This window comes from Strix aluco, chromosome 2 (assembly GCF_031877795.1).
Source record: "Strix aluco isolate bStrAlu1 chromosome 2, bStrAlu1.hap1, whole genome shotgun sequence".
Classification (NCBI taxonomy): domain Eukaryota; kingdom Metazoa; phylum Chordata; class Aves; order Strigiformes; family Strigidae; genus Strix; species Strix aluco.
In genome coordinates this window covers 128,359,070-128,375,628 of record NC_133932.1, presented here as the reverse complement: position 1 = coordinate 128,375,628, position 16,559 = coordinate 128,359,070, and the positions used below count along the sequence as shown (strand labels likewise).

General features: G+C 39.5%; 1 protein-coding gene across 3 annotated transcripts in view; it reads right to left on the bottom strand.

The window, feature by feature from the left end:
• Window positions 1–16,348, bottom strand: part of NOX4 (NADPH oxidase 4) — a 106,861-nt gene extending 90,513 nt beyond the window's left edge. For 2 of the 3 annotated variants that reach the window (XM_074817013.1, XM_074817014.1), the window contains exons 1-6: window positions 16,203–16,348; window positions 15,338–15,433; window positions 4,347–4,457; window positions 3,279–3,363; window positions 2,536–2,633; window positions 584–611 (exon numbers count right to left, since the gene is read on the bottom strand). In XM_074817013.1, the coding sequence (XP_074673114.1) occupies window positions 584–611; window positions 2,536–2,633; window positions 3,279–3,363; window positions 4,347–4,457; window positions 15,338–15,433; window positions 16,203–16,259 (475 nt within the window). In that variant the 5' untranslated portion in view covers window positions 16,260–16,348. The remainder of the gene's footprint in view (window positions 1–583; window positions 612–2,535; window positions 2,634–3,278; window positions 3,364–4,346; window positions 4,458–15,337; window positions 15,434–16,202) is intronic. The other variant, XM_074817015.1, reaches the window with a different exon arrangement.
• Window positions 16,349–16,559: the final 211 nt, after the last annotated feature.

Below are 16,559 nucleotides of genomic sequence, written 5' to 3'. Positions count from 1 at the left end.
TTTTGCATTTGATTTAAATAAGTGTGAAAGAGAGATGACCTCAGAAAGGACCTTTATCTGCTTGTGAAGCATGACGGTTCAGGCTTGTGCCTACTCCTCCACACACAAATGTTGCTCCCTTCTAAATTCCTGCACCAAAAATGTCTTTGCTTATTTATTCTTTATGAGTGCTGAAGCCTGATTCCTGTGTAACATTTTTGAAGGCTCTGAAGTCAAACCAACCCTTAAATAAACCAGTTGAAGCAAGAAGACCGCTTTTGTTGTGTTTCTTTTTCTAGAAATTGGATCATTTAGGAATTGGGGTTTAATATTATGCAGAATCTCTGTTTGAAACTGATGATTTTCCACTGACTCATCTGTACAACAGCTTTGAAGATGCTGCTCATCCTACTACAGGGCTTATGTAACTCCTCCCTCCTGACTATTGGATAAGCAAACCCAGGTTATATTAACACAAATAACACATCTCAACCTAGCTGAGATACAACAAATGAAGCATGTGAACACAGGATCAAAATGTTTTGTCTGGAAAGTAATGATGAGAAGCTGAAAACTTTCTCATTCAGTTTTGCAACAGACTTACCAGTAGCAAAAAGCAGTTTCCTTGGGTCCTGAAAAAGACAGGCAAAAAAAAATAAAATCAACATACACAATTTTATATCTATATGAATAAGGTCATAATATTAATAATAGTAAGTAGCTCATAAAGCTCACATACTTGAAGGCATAAACAATCCCTAAATCTGGATGCAGGAATGGATTTGATATTTGGTAACAGTTTACATTGACAGCAATTCAACATAAACTAAACCTTTAGCCTTTGCATTCCCCCAATGAAGACAATTCTGATCTCTTATGAAAAACTGAGATCCAGATAATGCTAATTATTTTTTGAAAGCTTAACTTTACTCAGTTACCTCATACCTTTGGGAGGACAGAAGGGAGCAGAAGAGATAAAGATTTTGAATTTAAATGAAAGACAAGCAGTGAGCATTTTACTGCCAGTTACATCACCAAGAGATTTGCAGTGGACTCTAGTGAAGCACTGCAGGACTGAACACAAAGGAGCTCACAATACAAGGCCAGATGTTCCTGTTGTCTTCACCACATGTGAAAGGAAGAGGGGATATGTCAACCTCATAGGAAACTGCCCCACTTCCCCTGAGTCCTACACCTCATGAGGTTTTGTCTTCACTGCAGAGAAAAACCTCTTTTTTTTCAAACTTGCAGTACAATGCAGTGAGGGGAGGTGAGCAGTTTTCATACAGGCCAGGAAAAACAAAGCATCTTCCTCCCTGACCTTGTTCAAGAGGTTCAAGAGATACTAGAGTACCTAAAATCCATGAAGTTTTGGTCCTAGAGTTACTAAAAACTTATTATTATCTCCATTTTCTATTGCAAAATTCCTAAGGCTGCTTAGTACAGGCTGCCATGCACACCCTGGCACATTCTTGCCTAAGGCAAGCTCCTGCTAATGTTCCTGATGAGGCTAAGTCTATTAGACCACTCCTAACACATGCAGACACTTGAGTTCCATCCAGAACCTCAGCACAATAGTTGGTGTTGGCATGTCTGTCTGCCATAGAATAGCTCTGTGATTAGATCATTTACCCAGGGAATGGAAGACCTTGGTTGTTGGTCTTTATGAGCCTGGGCTGAGTCAAGCTCTCTTTTTCCAGGAAAGGATGCAGCTGGGATAGGGTCATTCTAAATCTTTCCTAATGAAGCTGGTAGAAGAGAAATGCAGACTTAAGACTAGAATGAATATAAACAAGACAGAACTTGATTGTAGCCCAAAGAAGAAAGAGTCTTGGACTCTGGTCTCACTTCTAAAATCTGCAAACATCTCTCCAGTGCCAATTGCACAAGCAAGCACCTGGAGGAGGGGCTAGGACTGTGGTATGCCTTCAAGAGATCGGCACCACAGTCAGGGAAGTCATACAAACAAAGTATTTTGCAAGTAGAAATCAGCTTCCAGCCCCGTTCATGCAGACAACTAATTCCACTCTTAGCGTATATATCACAGTTCTTACTGCAGTTTAAAAGTGCAAAATCAATCTCAAATCCCCGGTATATGTCACATATCACTATATGACAAATATTGCAAACACAGAATGTATTTTCCCAAAACAGCAGCAGAAGCGTCTCGATCAGGCCCATCCAAGGAACAAAGAGAATCAGAATAGAATAGACTATTTCAGTTGGAAAGGACCTACAACAATCATCTAGTCCAACTGCCTGACCAAGTCGGGGATGACCAAAAGTTAAAGCACGTTGTAGAGAAGCAGAACAGGGCGCAAGGTGAAAGGACTTGATGACAGCATTCTCCACCTAACAGTCCAATAGGTCTGAATCCTGCTGTCTTAACCAAAGTGCTTAATACCTGCTTTGTCCAGAGAAAGAAATAAAATCCACAGCAATCCACAATGGTGAGTTTTCAATGCACAGAATCAGCAGCACTGGATAGATCATAAGATGGATCACATAATGGAATTGGATATACAAATACTCATATATTTAGGACAGCTAGCTCACCTCACCGCGATAGTTCGCTGCATTTAGTGACAGAAAGTCTTCGTTGTAGTTCTCAGAGAAGTTAAGAGCGTTCACCAGATGAGCAGCAACATGCAAGACTGAAAAAAACAGAGTAAAGCTGAGATCCGTAAACAAGAGGTAGATGTTCCCCTGGAGTAAAGAGAAGTAGCTACCCAGATGCCAGGCCATAATCACATCAGCTGCGTGAGATGCATCAGGGACTACGGAATTATTTTTCTAAAGTAAATCAGGTTATAGATATTCCTGGCAGAAAGCTGTATGTATTTTAAGATTTTTTTAACACTACTGCAATCATTTCTGTACTGCAATGCTTCAGCTGGGAGACAACATTCAAAGGTGTCCACCAAAGAACGTTTCTTCTTCGGTGAAATGGGTATTTGCCTCCACTCCTCCTTCTTCTGCAGATAAGCCTGTAGCACGCTGCTTCTTCACTCAAATTCCTCAGGTGACCATCGAGTCACTTATAATGGCAAATTTTGACCTGATCTCATATACCTGTCCTTTTAGAAACTGGAATTTTAAGGAAAGGCTCAGCATTAGAATGTAAGCCCATGTGTTTAAAGAAAAATAAACCTAAACCCACACACATCTGAGAAAGTATTCACGATTTAAGGGAAGAACAGAGCAAGACTACCCCCAAATGTACCGTACAAGAAAAACCACAAAACACTGCTTTAATGTGTTTCCCACACAAGCTGCTGCTCAGCACGGTAAGATCTCACCTGAAAAGATGCATATTGTAACACCACACGTCACATGGAAAGTTTTACTTTTATCTAGCAGCCTTCTGGTTTTCCTGCTGGCAACCTAATAAGAGAAGAATTCAAGCAATCTCTCTTCTAAAACAAAGCAAAAAAAAAAAAAATACTAACAGCAACTGAGATGATTTAATAGCAACTTCAGCTTTTACTAGGTTTAACACTCTTGCAAGCACAGTACCTAAATTTAAAAACTACAGGATTATGTCAATGAGCCAATTTTGAGATCTTAATGAAGAAATTACAGTTGGATCACAGATGTCAAGAACACATAAATTAATGTCCCTTCTGGCCTTAAAATTTAGGACTAATTGTTGTAGGTGTCACCGACTCTTCAGCGAGCAGGATCAGAGGGAAAGGTACATTTGCATCTATAGGCATCAAATTTTTTAGATATTGTCACATGATGAAGAGAACTCATAGGTTCAGTTTGCAACCATCTCATCTAGAAAACACAGATGTTCCTCAAAAGCATTACTTATATCTGTAAAAGCAACTGGCAAATCACAAACAAGCTAAACTATTGTTTACCGAACACTGGTACAGAAAACAAACCCTCTTAGCTTTGCCAGAACTCTCTTCATTCTCCCGTGATAGCAAATATATCAGGTTGGGTATTTTTATTTGAAGTTCTATCACTGCCAGTGGGACAATTCTGGTCATGCAGACATGAAGTTTTTTGCTCTGTTGATTTCTACCAGGAAGTAGCAGAGAGGACACAGATGTCTTTTATATTGCAGTTGGGAAAGAAAGAGGGGACTTTGTCTGGTTATAGTTCCACAGCAACTCCCCATCCTTCAAAAATGGATTGAAGAAACCTTCCTCACAACAAGTCCAGTCAAACCAGACAATGTCAGCCAAGGCATTGTCTTCAAAGGAGTCATGAATCTAGGCTGAATGTCTCACACTTGCACCATGCAGGCACATATTGTCTAATAAACAGGGATATAACAGATTTCTTCCTATTATTTTTAGGCTAAACAGAGACTAGGGCCCTCTTCTCAACTGCTGCATTCTGGGGACAGTACTTACCTTCTGAGATCCTCGCAGGAAGGCCAAGAGAACCCGGCACATTGGTAGAAGGACCAGGCAGCAGTTGAGATTGAGGACAGACGCTGAAGCTCTGCTAACACACAATCCTAGCTGAACAAATATAGCAAGAGTTAGATTACAGGGAGAAAAGATGCTCTAATGGATCAGGTGTCAATATACTGCCTCCTTTTCTTTGCCACAAAACCAAACCAAGCTCTCTTGACTCATCAGAATAGTGGAGTTTCATGATGCTTTGCATGTACTGGCAAAACCTCTGTACACACAGCATGCTATCTTGTTCTGCAAGGGAAACAGCTCTCACCTTTGCATCAAAAAAATCATTCAAAATTAATTTTGTCAGCAATAATGTCAACAAAAGACAACTTTCTATTGAAAGAACCAATATCCTCATCAGTGCTCAAAGCCACATGGAACACAACATATCTGAGACAAGAATAAGCATCCACCAAGAAATTACCTGAAAGCTTCAACAGAACAATTAAGAGATAAATACTATGAAGACTCTAGACAGCCACTTAAGTAAAGTGTAGTGATTTTCTGGTAAACAAGCCAGAAAATATGTAAAAAAAAATAAATTGATTCAATTAAACTGAAATGATAATATTCATTTAAGGACTGTTATAGAATGCCACAGAACTGCTCATCCATTCACATTATGCAATGCCACATTTGGACCTAAAGAAAGTAGGTTTTCTTTTAGGTTTTCTTCATTTTAACTACTCGATAGCTGGAAACTGTAATGAAATCTAATTTCACTAATGCTTCCACTGGTATATTTGGAACTTACATAATTAGAACAAAAACACTTGTCAAATAAATGAACAAAGCACACATTAATGTCATAACCCTGTATTTTTTAATCTTATTATATTCTCTCATTCGTTTATGATTTTTAAAAAGTTAGCAAAATGCCATTGTTCTCCTAGTTATTAGGTTGAATTATCATTTTACTAGCTTATATAAAAGCTGCTTTTAGACTGTCAACAGATTTCTGGAACGATATTTCTTATAATGTTCTCTAAACCCCACGTTTTTCAACTCCTGAAGAAATTAATAAAAAATATTGTAAGATAATTCAAATACTGCAGCGGTATGTGAATGATTTGAACAGTTACAAATTATCTAATAAAAATTACTAAAGATTTATTACTTTTTCAAAATGAGATTTTATGGCAAAAAAAAATTTGTTATTTCTCAGTCAAAAAAATTTCATCAGAGAAACATTTATTCATATCTTTCTTATCAAAAAGAAGAAATAAAGTTGAAGAGAAACAGATTTTATTTGGAATTTTTTTTTTTACAAAAATTATTAGAAAAGCCTTGCAACTTCAAAATTTGTAATCACTATTAGTTGTTTTTTTACAGACTTATCTACATGTCACAGAAAGGGTTGAATATATAAACTAGTAAAAATAGAGTAAACAAAATAGCTGGACCTCAGCACATCTACCAAGATCACAAGCATGACAGCATGACAGCAGCTTCTCAGTACCATAAAACATCAAAACTGCCTGCTATCACAGCTAGTAATACCCATGTGCCCCATCTTCTCTGCAGTAAATCTGGGCACAAAACCAGTAGGCAAACAGAAGGTAAAGACATTCAATCTACCTGATGCATCAAGCTCTCAACCTAGATCCTGTTTCTTTCCTGGCTACTTTACATCATTTAGTGAGAGTCGAGTGCTAGGGACCTCCTCACCAGACATTACCAACTTCCACAGAACAAAGCAGTCATAAGGACACCTCCTCTCAAAAGTTGCCCATAACAAGTAGGAGCAATTACCCCACAAAATGTGCTCTACCTTGTTCTCTACCATGTAAATGTGGGATCCCTGGCAAACGTCCCAGGAGCAGATCTCACAACAGTTACACTGAGAGGGACACTAACAACAGAGGCATCTCTAACCTACTGAATTATAGAAAATAAGACCAAAAAGAACGACATTGCTTAGTTCCTTCCCACTCTCCAGACCTCCCCCACTATTTCTTCCAATAGTTAGTCCTTTTTTTCCTGACATAAAACCTCCCTTGCTTCTATTTCACATTACTTCACTCTCTGTTCACATGAGCAATGAAAGATTAATCTTGTTACTTTTCCCTCACAAGTCATGTTCTTTAGACTTTAAATCATACTCTACTCCCTGCTCTGGACTCTCCCAACTGGTCCAGAGCAGTGACTGCAACTGAGCACCAGCTACAATGGCCACAACCTCAGGACCTGAGCTGAGATTTTACTGAATGCTGATGTCACTTACCACTTCAAAGTATGATAAAAATAAATGTGAACAACAACAATAAATATTTCTCTGTCCTTGCCCACAGTAGCTTAAAGGGACTTTAAAACACTGTGAATATTTTTGAACTATCAGATAAAACAGCAAGACCCTTGAAATGATTGGACTTAATGGCAAGTAAAATGTCTCTATAATGCTCTGTTTGCATATACAAGATTGTCTCTATCTTCATTAATTATTATTCCTCTAAAGGGAAGCTAAAAATGAGCTATACACTTCATAAAAGCAATAACTTTAAAAATATGGTCATAAAACACATAGAAGCATTTTTATTAGAGCTTGCTGATGTGCTACAGTATTTCAGTGATTAAGTGAGCATGATCTGAAAAACCCAACAGTTCTGTAGAACTAATGTTACGCAAAAGAGAAGAAAACTGAACCGCTTTTGTAGCTCTTGACTAACACCCAAAAGCTGAAATAAGTTACATTACAATTAATAAGCAATTGGAAAATTGTAATAACTTCTATTATATGACCTATATGGTACATCATTAGTTTCTCAAGAATTTATGTTGTCTTTTGAGTCTAAACATAAACCGGGCATGATACCAGTTATACAAGACTTCCTCTATCATGCACAACTATTCTTCTTACAAAACAGTCTAGTTTGGAATAGTCTAGAATAGTTAATTATACACTGTATAGTATTAAATAAATGAAATAATTTGTTGTAAGAAATAAGTAAAATGCCAAACAATTTAATTGGTACAAAAAATATGAATCAGTTATGATGAGTAGAAAAAGCTACCCTACTAACTTTCCTTTGTGTTTTTCTATGCCACTATTTAACAAATAGCAAATATTCATTCATAGTGCAATTACTATGGAAGAATGCCCTTACATTAATTTTAATTCAATGTTATTAACATCTGTACAAAAAAAAAAAAAAAAAAAAAGACTAGGAAAGACTTCTTCAAATATGTAGTGAACTTCTAGGAAAGTGTGATTCAAATATTTTCACCAATGGTTCATTTAAGGTTTTATTCTGAAGAAATAAAGTTGGGCAATGTTTGCTGCAACAAGCCCTTGACCAATTTGAAAACAATGGTAAAGTAATACATTTGGCAATGCTTAGAATCACAATTCATGCAAGACCCAGAGGAATAACAGAGTACTAAGTTTGCTCTTAACATATATATCCAAAGGCTAAAAATATCCCCATGAAACTAATGCTTTCCAAATGGTTTCCAAGTGGTCTCTTTCTTGACTTCCTTTGCATTGCCTGGGTGTCATAGTAACAAATTAACATAGTGCATTGTTGGATTTTAAACAATAGTGAAATAAAAGATGATTTTTGCTCCAAGGCAACTCACTGGTTCTAGAAGGGAATATATATCCTTATTAAGTAGCTAAGAAGTCATAGAAATATAATCCTTTTTTCTTCCTAAGATTATTGTTGTCTTAAAGAAAAAAGTGATATTTCATGTGAAATTTTTGTAGGATCAAAAAGAGAGAAAAAAACACCCCCAAAATCTCTGCTGGACACTTTCTTTTATCCACCTTTGCTGATATCAAATCCAAGCATTTGACAACCTCCTTCTGTACTCTGCCTATCCAATACCATAGATGCTGTTACCCCATTTCATGGAGGGGCAAAGAGGCATAGAAAAACTAAAGGATTAATCAAATTCACAGAGGAGATCTGTGGCAGGGATAGTAGGGAACTGGACCCACTATAAAATCAAATCCTAAAATCTAGGCTAGATTTTTTCTCCAGACAAGTATAAAGCAATCACCATATTTTCCTCCTCCAAAGCAGCAGAAAAGGGCTCCAGAGATACTCTCCAGCTATCCCTGTCTGGTGTACAGTCCCACAGAAGTTGGGATGGACTCCTGGCTGTGCTCATCTAACGTGCAAAGTAGTACAGAGACGCAAAGACTCAGTGCTCGTTGGATGTTCTGTGTCTTGTTGCCCGCAAAGTAGGGGAAATGAGCTTCTCTGTAGTTAGGCAAATGATTTCAGTATTAGGTTGAAGGCTAAAGTAACTTACTGTGTTCCACAGAATTCCTCAAAGTTCATCAGTTATAAATACAGATATTAATGTTACCTGCAACTGCTGTGCACAGAAATCTAATATTTAACACATGGTTGCAAAACATACTGGAGAGCAGAATACAGGAAGACTTCAACAAATATTGTGCTATCCCACCTTTTAAGCCCATCTTGTAGCAAAAATAATGGAAGAATACTGCAAACCCTTCCACACCTCCAAGTGATGTGATTCTGTTTCTCAAGACTTCACTATCTAGAAGTAACAATCCTAACCAGGTCATGGTGCAGCAGAGACACCACATTCGATACTCTCTCTGGAGGCCAGTCTTTGAACTTTTTTCAATCTTCTATGGTTCAGGGCAACTTGAAAGGTTGTAGGAAGACTCATAAGCCACATGCTGCTCTGTAGACACAGACCACCTCCCCAATTCAGTACTGAAGCAGCTAAAAATATTTGTCTTCGTAGGGTGGACAAACTGTGCTACACAGTGTGCCTCCTTTTGACCTGACTTCCTCCTCTTCATAAAGTACTCCTTGTTTTGAGTAACAGAGCACAGATAATCTAAGATGAAGGACAGATATGAATTGTACGGATAGCAATTATTCCCCCTAGGCCTAACAAATCTGGCTGGAGATCTAGCAAAAAAAAAAAAAAAACCAAAGCAGCTGAAAGGAAGGAAAATATAAGGGTAGCAGAAACCTACCAGAACACATGAAAACTCCTACAAAAGTTTGACTTGGTTTTGTTCCTGAATATGGAAGGTTTCAAAGCAGAACTCTAAATCCCAATCTTATGTACTGCAACCCTTTAAAAATTATTTTAAGACTAAGTGGTGTAATATTTTTGAATCATATTTCAAAGTATATTAAGTATTAAAAAAAACCCAAAACAACAAAAACTATCAATTCTCTATGCAGAGAATTTAATACCAGCCCAGTTCTCTATGGTAATTCAACTTCAGTCTTCTGCTTGCACATATGAAGGAGAAGTTGATAGGATATTATAGAAAGGAATATAATATTATAGAAAGGGATAAATATCAGGACTGGACAATGGCAACAACATTTTTAGCTCTTTCACGAGGTATGGGGTATCCTCCCTGCACTGAGAATCAATATTCTCACCGTTCACTTATAACTCACCAAACAGGCATTCCTTCTCTTTCTGCCTACGTATTTAGGTCATGTTCTCATTTTATACTCAGTACTTCTGTGTTAGATGTACTTCTGCTGCTGCTTAAATCAGTCATTCAGTCTGAAGAAAGCAACTGTCTTAATCTGGAATTCAATATTAGCTTCCAACTTCTATGATAATCTCCAAAGTGTATTCACTTACAAGATTTCAGGCCAAATGTTCATCTTTATTAATCTATTAATCAGTTAATATCTGTTAGAATCCTGACCTCAGGAAATAAAATTTAAAAAAAATACTTTTGTTGGTGTTGCCAAGTTACGGGGGGTTTTTGTGCCAGGTAGAATGACACACGACGAAACTGGAAGGGATCTCAAGTTAGCTTCCAAATTTGATTGTTCCAGACCATCTTTCTTCTCTAGCAACATCACAAAGTGTGACAATATTTTATATATTAATTAGCAACAAGAACTTGCATGGTTGATCCTGCAAGATACAGCATGATCTAAACTCCACAAATTCAATCATGGATCAAGGGATAAACAGTACCCAAGTGCCCCCAAGAGATTCACAACATGCTGCAACTCACGACCAGAGCAGGAAGTTGCTTATTGTCGTATCTGAGTCACAGTCACACAGAAGAGATGCAATGTCTGTGACTAAGGGCTTCCTTCATGTTGAATTATTTCCCCTTATCACAACACAGTAGGAAATATGGTCTGTAAAACTGGTCTTCTGGAGTGTAATGCAGCTATTTTAAGACCTGCCATTGTTGGACTACCATGGGAACCCTGCAATAATACATAATATAATGAATAATCTACCAAAGAGACATTTTGGCCATAATTCGGTTCTGTTCTATACAGAATATCATGCCATGATCATCTTAGTCTTGTTGTTATCATTGCTCCTCATTCTATTTTTAACACATCTACATGATACATTAGTAAAAATTTCAGTTAATCATTTGAGATGTGTCTCTACTAATTGAACCTCCACTATTGACAGCTTCACAAGAAGTTCTGCAAAGGTGGAACTTCTCCCATAAGAGTTAATAATATAGACGTCCTTCACAGGATTACTGCCATCTGAGCTGAAAAAAAGCCCCAACAAACAAGCAAACAAGAACTACACGGTGCAAGACCCAAGTTCTTCATTGGCTCATAACTGAGAATAATCCCAGCAATGATGCTGAACTGCGGGCTGTCCAGGAAGGACACAGGGTGTTTGGGCAAACAAAAAAATCTAGAATGAGGCAAAGAGAATGTGAGAAGAGATTTACCTGCAAATTCAAGGGGACTATCAAAATAAGGTCTCTTGGATTAACACCCTCAGTCTTCATTAGGGAATCCTGCATATATACATCTTCTATAGCAACATAAATTGTTATTAGACATTTTTGTTACAGGTAACACTCTAATAGCCTGGTTACAAGACAATTAAATAGCAAAACCACACTGCATTAAGGAAAATAAAGGGTGAAGATACACAACTCCCTCCAATGTTTAGATGTGATGGAGAAGTGGTTGCATAAAGATCAATGAAAGCAGAATTTGGCCTCAATTAGTAAAATCTCTATCATTACAAAAAAACTAGCAAGGAGAAGCATACAAGTTACTGGAACATCTGGAACATATTCCAAACAGTGAATAAAGATGGCATAAATGTGATGCACAGAACAGTATAGTAAGAAGGCAGCAACTGTATAGATAAGGAAGTGAGGCAGCATTTTTCCTTTTCAGTTCCATTTTCAGTTATTCAGTCTTTTCCCAAGCAGATCCTTCTGAGAATGCATTTTCTTCACTGTGGTCTGAAACCCAAAAGCTTCTCTTGCATTAACATCCATTTGACTACATTAGGGTTATTTGAGCAGGGATTAGAGAGGGAATAGGAAAAGAGAGACCTTTTATGCCATGACAAAACGAGCCCAATGCTCTTCCTGTTCACAGGGAACTCAAGCAACAAGAAACAGGTATTTCATTTAATGCTGTTAAAAGCAAGATTTGAATTCTATAATAAGGCCAGTACTGAATTTAGGACTGAATTTGTTGGTCAGTCACAAGCAAACTTGGAAAAATATACAGACAAGCTGATCTGAAGAGAGAAATCTTGACGTCTGCACAGAAATTAATCATATGGACAATTTCTCCGACTGAGCAGACACAACACGTCCAACAACAAAGATTTTGGAGTCATGTCAAGTAATTTATGACTCTTCCTTTCTGTAATTCATGCCTAATACATTTTGTAGTATCTATCATGAACACGAAGGTAAGAATATTCTTTTCCTCTCAGCCATACTCTCTTATAAGAAATTCATGCCTGTTGAGTGCTTCCCAGGCTTCTCTTCTTTAAGCAATGTAAGGCCACAAGTTAACATTTATTAAATTATGAAAAATTGAGATTCTTTATCTGAATCACATTCTTGAACCAGTGGCAATGAATGCATTCATGCAGTAAGACTATGATCTGCAGTGTTACAATCAATTAAGTATCCAAAGGGATGGTTCATCAAGGCAAAAGTAATGTGAAGGGGATTACACTAGGTTCTGGTTGAACTTACACTGCAAGAATCATACAGTCACAGAATTATTCTGGTTGGAAGGGACCTGGGGATGTCTCTGTTTCAATATCCTGCTCTAAGCAGGTTCAACACCAAACTCAGACTAGGTTTGCTCAGGGTTTTGCCCAATCGGTTTTTGAAAACCTCCAGGGAATGCTGATTCCAAGGTGAAGAGTTCATGGTGTCATCCATGGGACTGCAACTGCGCAAAGCAGCGACATTTGACACAACATAAGTTTATGTACTAAATTTTGTAGCATAGAATAGGTTGATTAACCTCCTCCTAGCACATCAGAGCCTTTGACTTATTCATTCTCTTTGCACTTCCAGGACACCACCACGCTCTTAGTGCCTTTTTAAAGATACAGAATTAAGGATCAGAAAGATTGTCATTGAAAGACTGAGTGGGAGTTAGGTACCTAAATAATTTTAAAATCCTGTGCTAAGTATCTTGTTCAAGGTCACAGGGAATGCAATCAGAAAGGAATAAAACTGAGCCTCCTTCTGTAGGAGGCTGAAGGAAAGTGAAACACTTCAGTGACCACTAAAGGAAAGACTAACCTCATTCCTTCTCCTTCCTCACATCAGAAAGAAAAGACATGGCATGAAAATGTAGCAGTTAAATTTATTCAGGATATTCAGTCCAAGATCTCCTTTCATATCACAATCTGATTTCCTCCAGCAACTCTTCTTGTTTTCCATCCTGTTACTTGGTAAACAATAAAATTACTAGTGGTAAATCTTTCAGTGCTGCAAGTGCAGAAGTTCTTAAGGAGATTTCAGGCTATTGTACCATATAAAGAGAGAAAAAAACTCCTCAGCAGACCTCACTGAAGAACAAGAGAAATTTTTTTTCAGTCCAAAAATGCCATTCTTTTTTGCCATTTTTTGTTAACTGGCTGGAAAAAGGAATCAATTTTCATGAAAGTATCTGTAAAAAAGTTCATTCTGTTAAGACAAAAAAAATAATCAACTGTTGAATTATAAATGAAGAATTTTCATCTAAATATCAAATTTTCAAACATCAAGAAATGGCACACAGAGGCACTGCAAGCCACTCACCCATGTATGGAACAGAGAGGAGACTGGTTATGCAGATGGGCACTGGGCCAGCAGCTACACAACTCAGCACAGAAAAAGAAAAGGAGCAAAATACCCTGTGGAAGGTAACAGCAGCTGTAGCATGGGTATGCTTACTCTGTTTTCTGAAGAGACTAAAATTGGGTTCAGTTTTCCTAACCATTGAAAAATAATCTGCATGATTTATACACATATGAAAAGATACTGAAGAGAAGGGAGAAAGCTAACTTGAGGGTCTAAGGATGATATTTAGACAAACTGTAGAATGTGAATTGTGAGAATGTTTCACAGACTTTAATATTTCCAAATCTTTTAAATTAGTTTCAGAAGTTTGACCAAAAGTATCTTTTAGACTTAGCTCTTCACTCTCCTCCTCATTTTACAAAGTCTCTAAACTTCTTTGGTATTCTTTCCCACAGTTGCAGATGCAGTCAGACAAATTCAAACACATGGCCTCCCGGTCCTCATCTGACCAAGACAAGGAATCTGTTACTTGAATCATCTCACAGGTTCTGAGCACATTATTATTACTTTGTATGGGTCTTTCATTTTGAAGTATAAGAAAACCAAAAAAAGACCAGACAATGAGCTGGTACAAGGCAGATGAGTCTTGTGAATTGAGAGGAACTTTGCTGATTGATACCAGCTGACAATCTGGCCCAACACATTGACCCAAGAACATTTGCTTTATAAACAACCCACTTGCTCTGCCAGGAACAAACACAGTTTTCACATGGATGCACCAGGCTGCAAAGCCGTTAGAGATTATGGTAAAATTAAACACGTTTTCATGCTTTTTCTGTCAAGAAAGTCATCATCACGAAGGACTTAAGTATTTTCACTCCTTTTTGCACTATCTTTGCTAAGATTAATTTCTTGAACAGATCTGAGTCTGCCATAAGAAAAAAAAAAAGAGAAAAGTATATCAGGTCAACTTACTTTCAACAAGTTAACAAAAGCTTATGGAACTGGCTAGCTATGGCAATGATATCAACCATATGAAAAAATACGTTCTGGATCTACCAAAGATAAAACCCAGAGGCTCTACAGCACGTTAGGATACACATCATCTGTACTTTAACCCCATGTCAACATTCCATTGAAATCCATTCCCAAGCATGACACAGTGTTACGAAGTATCATGCTATTCCTCCACTTTTTCTTGGATTCTCAAATTCTGAGGAACCCTAGAGCACTTTCCAGAAAGTGGCTAACCCTTAATCTATTAGATAGAAGTTGTTTCAAACAACTGCAATGGCATAGTTGTGGATAACTTCACAAGACAGACTAGCATCTCATTTCCCCAAATTATCTTTCTGGGTTCTCCTGTTGGTGGACCCTTGCTAAATCAAAACAGTCAAATCTTCATTAAACCATTCAGATTCCAAGAATTTGTTATTAGAAAACAAACTAAAGTTATACAGATTACAGTGATTTACACAAAACAGAGGATCTATGAGATGACAAAGACTGAAAAGAACTAAGATTTATCAAAAGAATTCCTTCAGCAAATATATATCACAATAACTGGATTAGAAAGAATTTGCCAGCACGAGCCCAGAAGCTTGGCTAACGTTTTGATGACAAAATGCTGAGCTCCAGTCATCTGTTGAGCATGTTTGCGTTCCTATGAGCCTGTCTGCAGCTGGGAACACCGGGAGGGAGGAGAGGAAGGGGAAAGATAGCTGTCCCACACTTGACTGGCTCTTTTTCTTCTCAACACTGGTCACTTTCTACTCCTAAACAACTGTCAACAGCACCCCAGTAATCTCCTACTTGATCTTTCCCCACTTTGCAGCATTAACAGGCAGCTTGTGTCATCCTTGATTAGCAAATGCATTCTGCCCCTTTCCCATCTCCCGGCATCCCAGTTTCCAGGGCAAAAAGTAATGTCCGGGTCACTCACCCCTAACATCTGATGCAAATAATAATACTGCAGCCCTTGATAATAGAGCAGGAAGGTTTTCCAGAAGAGCCATACATTGAGGGAGAGCCAGAAAAACTAAAATGAAACAGAAACAAGAGATTGTAAGTGAAAGTTACATGTCCAGACTTCTCAGCGTTAATTTCATTCATAAAACTCATATGCCTGTAGTTTCATAAACATATGTAAATAGCATAGGAAAACAAACTTCAAGCTTTTAACAAAAAAAATATTCAAAAGAACAGCCCTCTATGCGAGAAATTTTCACTTTCATTGAACTTCACACAACTTTACCTTTGTGACTTAAGATTACTGAGAGCTGGCAAAACCCTCCACACACAAAACGCCGCTGCAAATCTTTAGTTAGATATTGCAGTTAAAGACACAAAGAATAAAAACTAGCAACAAAGAGACCAAAGCGGGAAGAACTTGACCTCTAAGAAAGTTTCCCCCCGCAACTTTCCCAACGGGGATCTAACAAAGAGCAAACACACGGACACCGTGTGCCGCCGCGTCCCCGCAGGACACGGGCGCTGCATTGTCCCCCCCGCGGCACCCGCGTGTACCCCTGCCAGCCGCCCGCCGGCGCGGAGCCCCCCCCTCCACCCCCCAAACGCCGTACCTGCCCCCCGGCACCCCCCGCCGAGCACGGCTGGGACCTCCCGCCCCGTGCCAGGGCGAGCGCCCAAACCGCCCCGGACCCGGGGCCGCTGGGTGCCCCGTCAGCTGCCCCCCACCCCCCCTAGGCCGCCCCGCAGCACCCCCGCGCCCCGCTCCCGAGCCGCCCGCCCCGCCGAGGGGACCCCCCCCAGTCCAGCCCAGCCCACCCCGGGGGGCAGCCCCCTACCAGAAAGAGGTGCTTGCCCCCCTCGTTGGCCAGCCAGCTCCTCCAGGACAGAGCCATGGTGCCGGACGCCTGCGGGGCAGGACCTGGGGGGTGGGGGGTGGAGGGGTGGGGGGCGACGGGCGAGCCCTCCTTTTCAGCCGGGCCGAGCCGGTCCTCCCCCTCTCCCCACCCCTCACCCCCCGCCCTGGCTTCCGGCCGCCGGGGCGTTGCGCTCCGGCTGCGGCCCCGCCGCTTCGACCGCCCCCGGCTCGGCCGCGGCGCCCCGGCCCTCTGCGGCCCCGGGCGCCTCCCCCCCGCCGGCCGCGCTTGGTGCGCGGCGCTGCCCCCCGGGACCCGCCGCGGAGCCGGGCGGAGGCG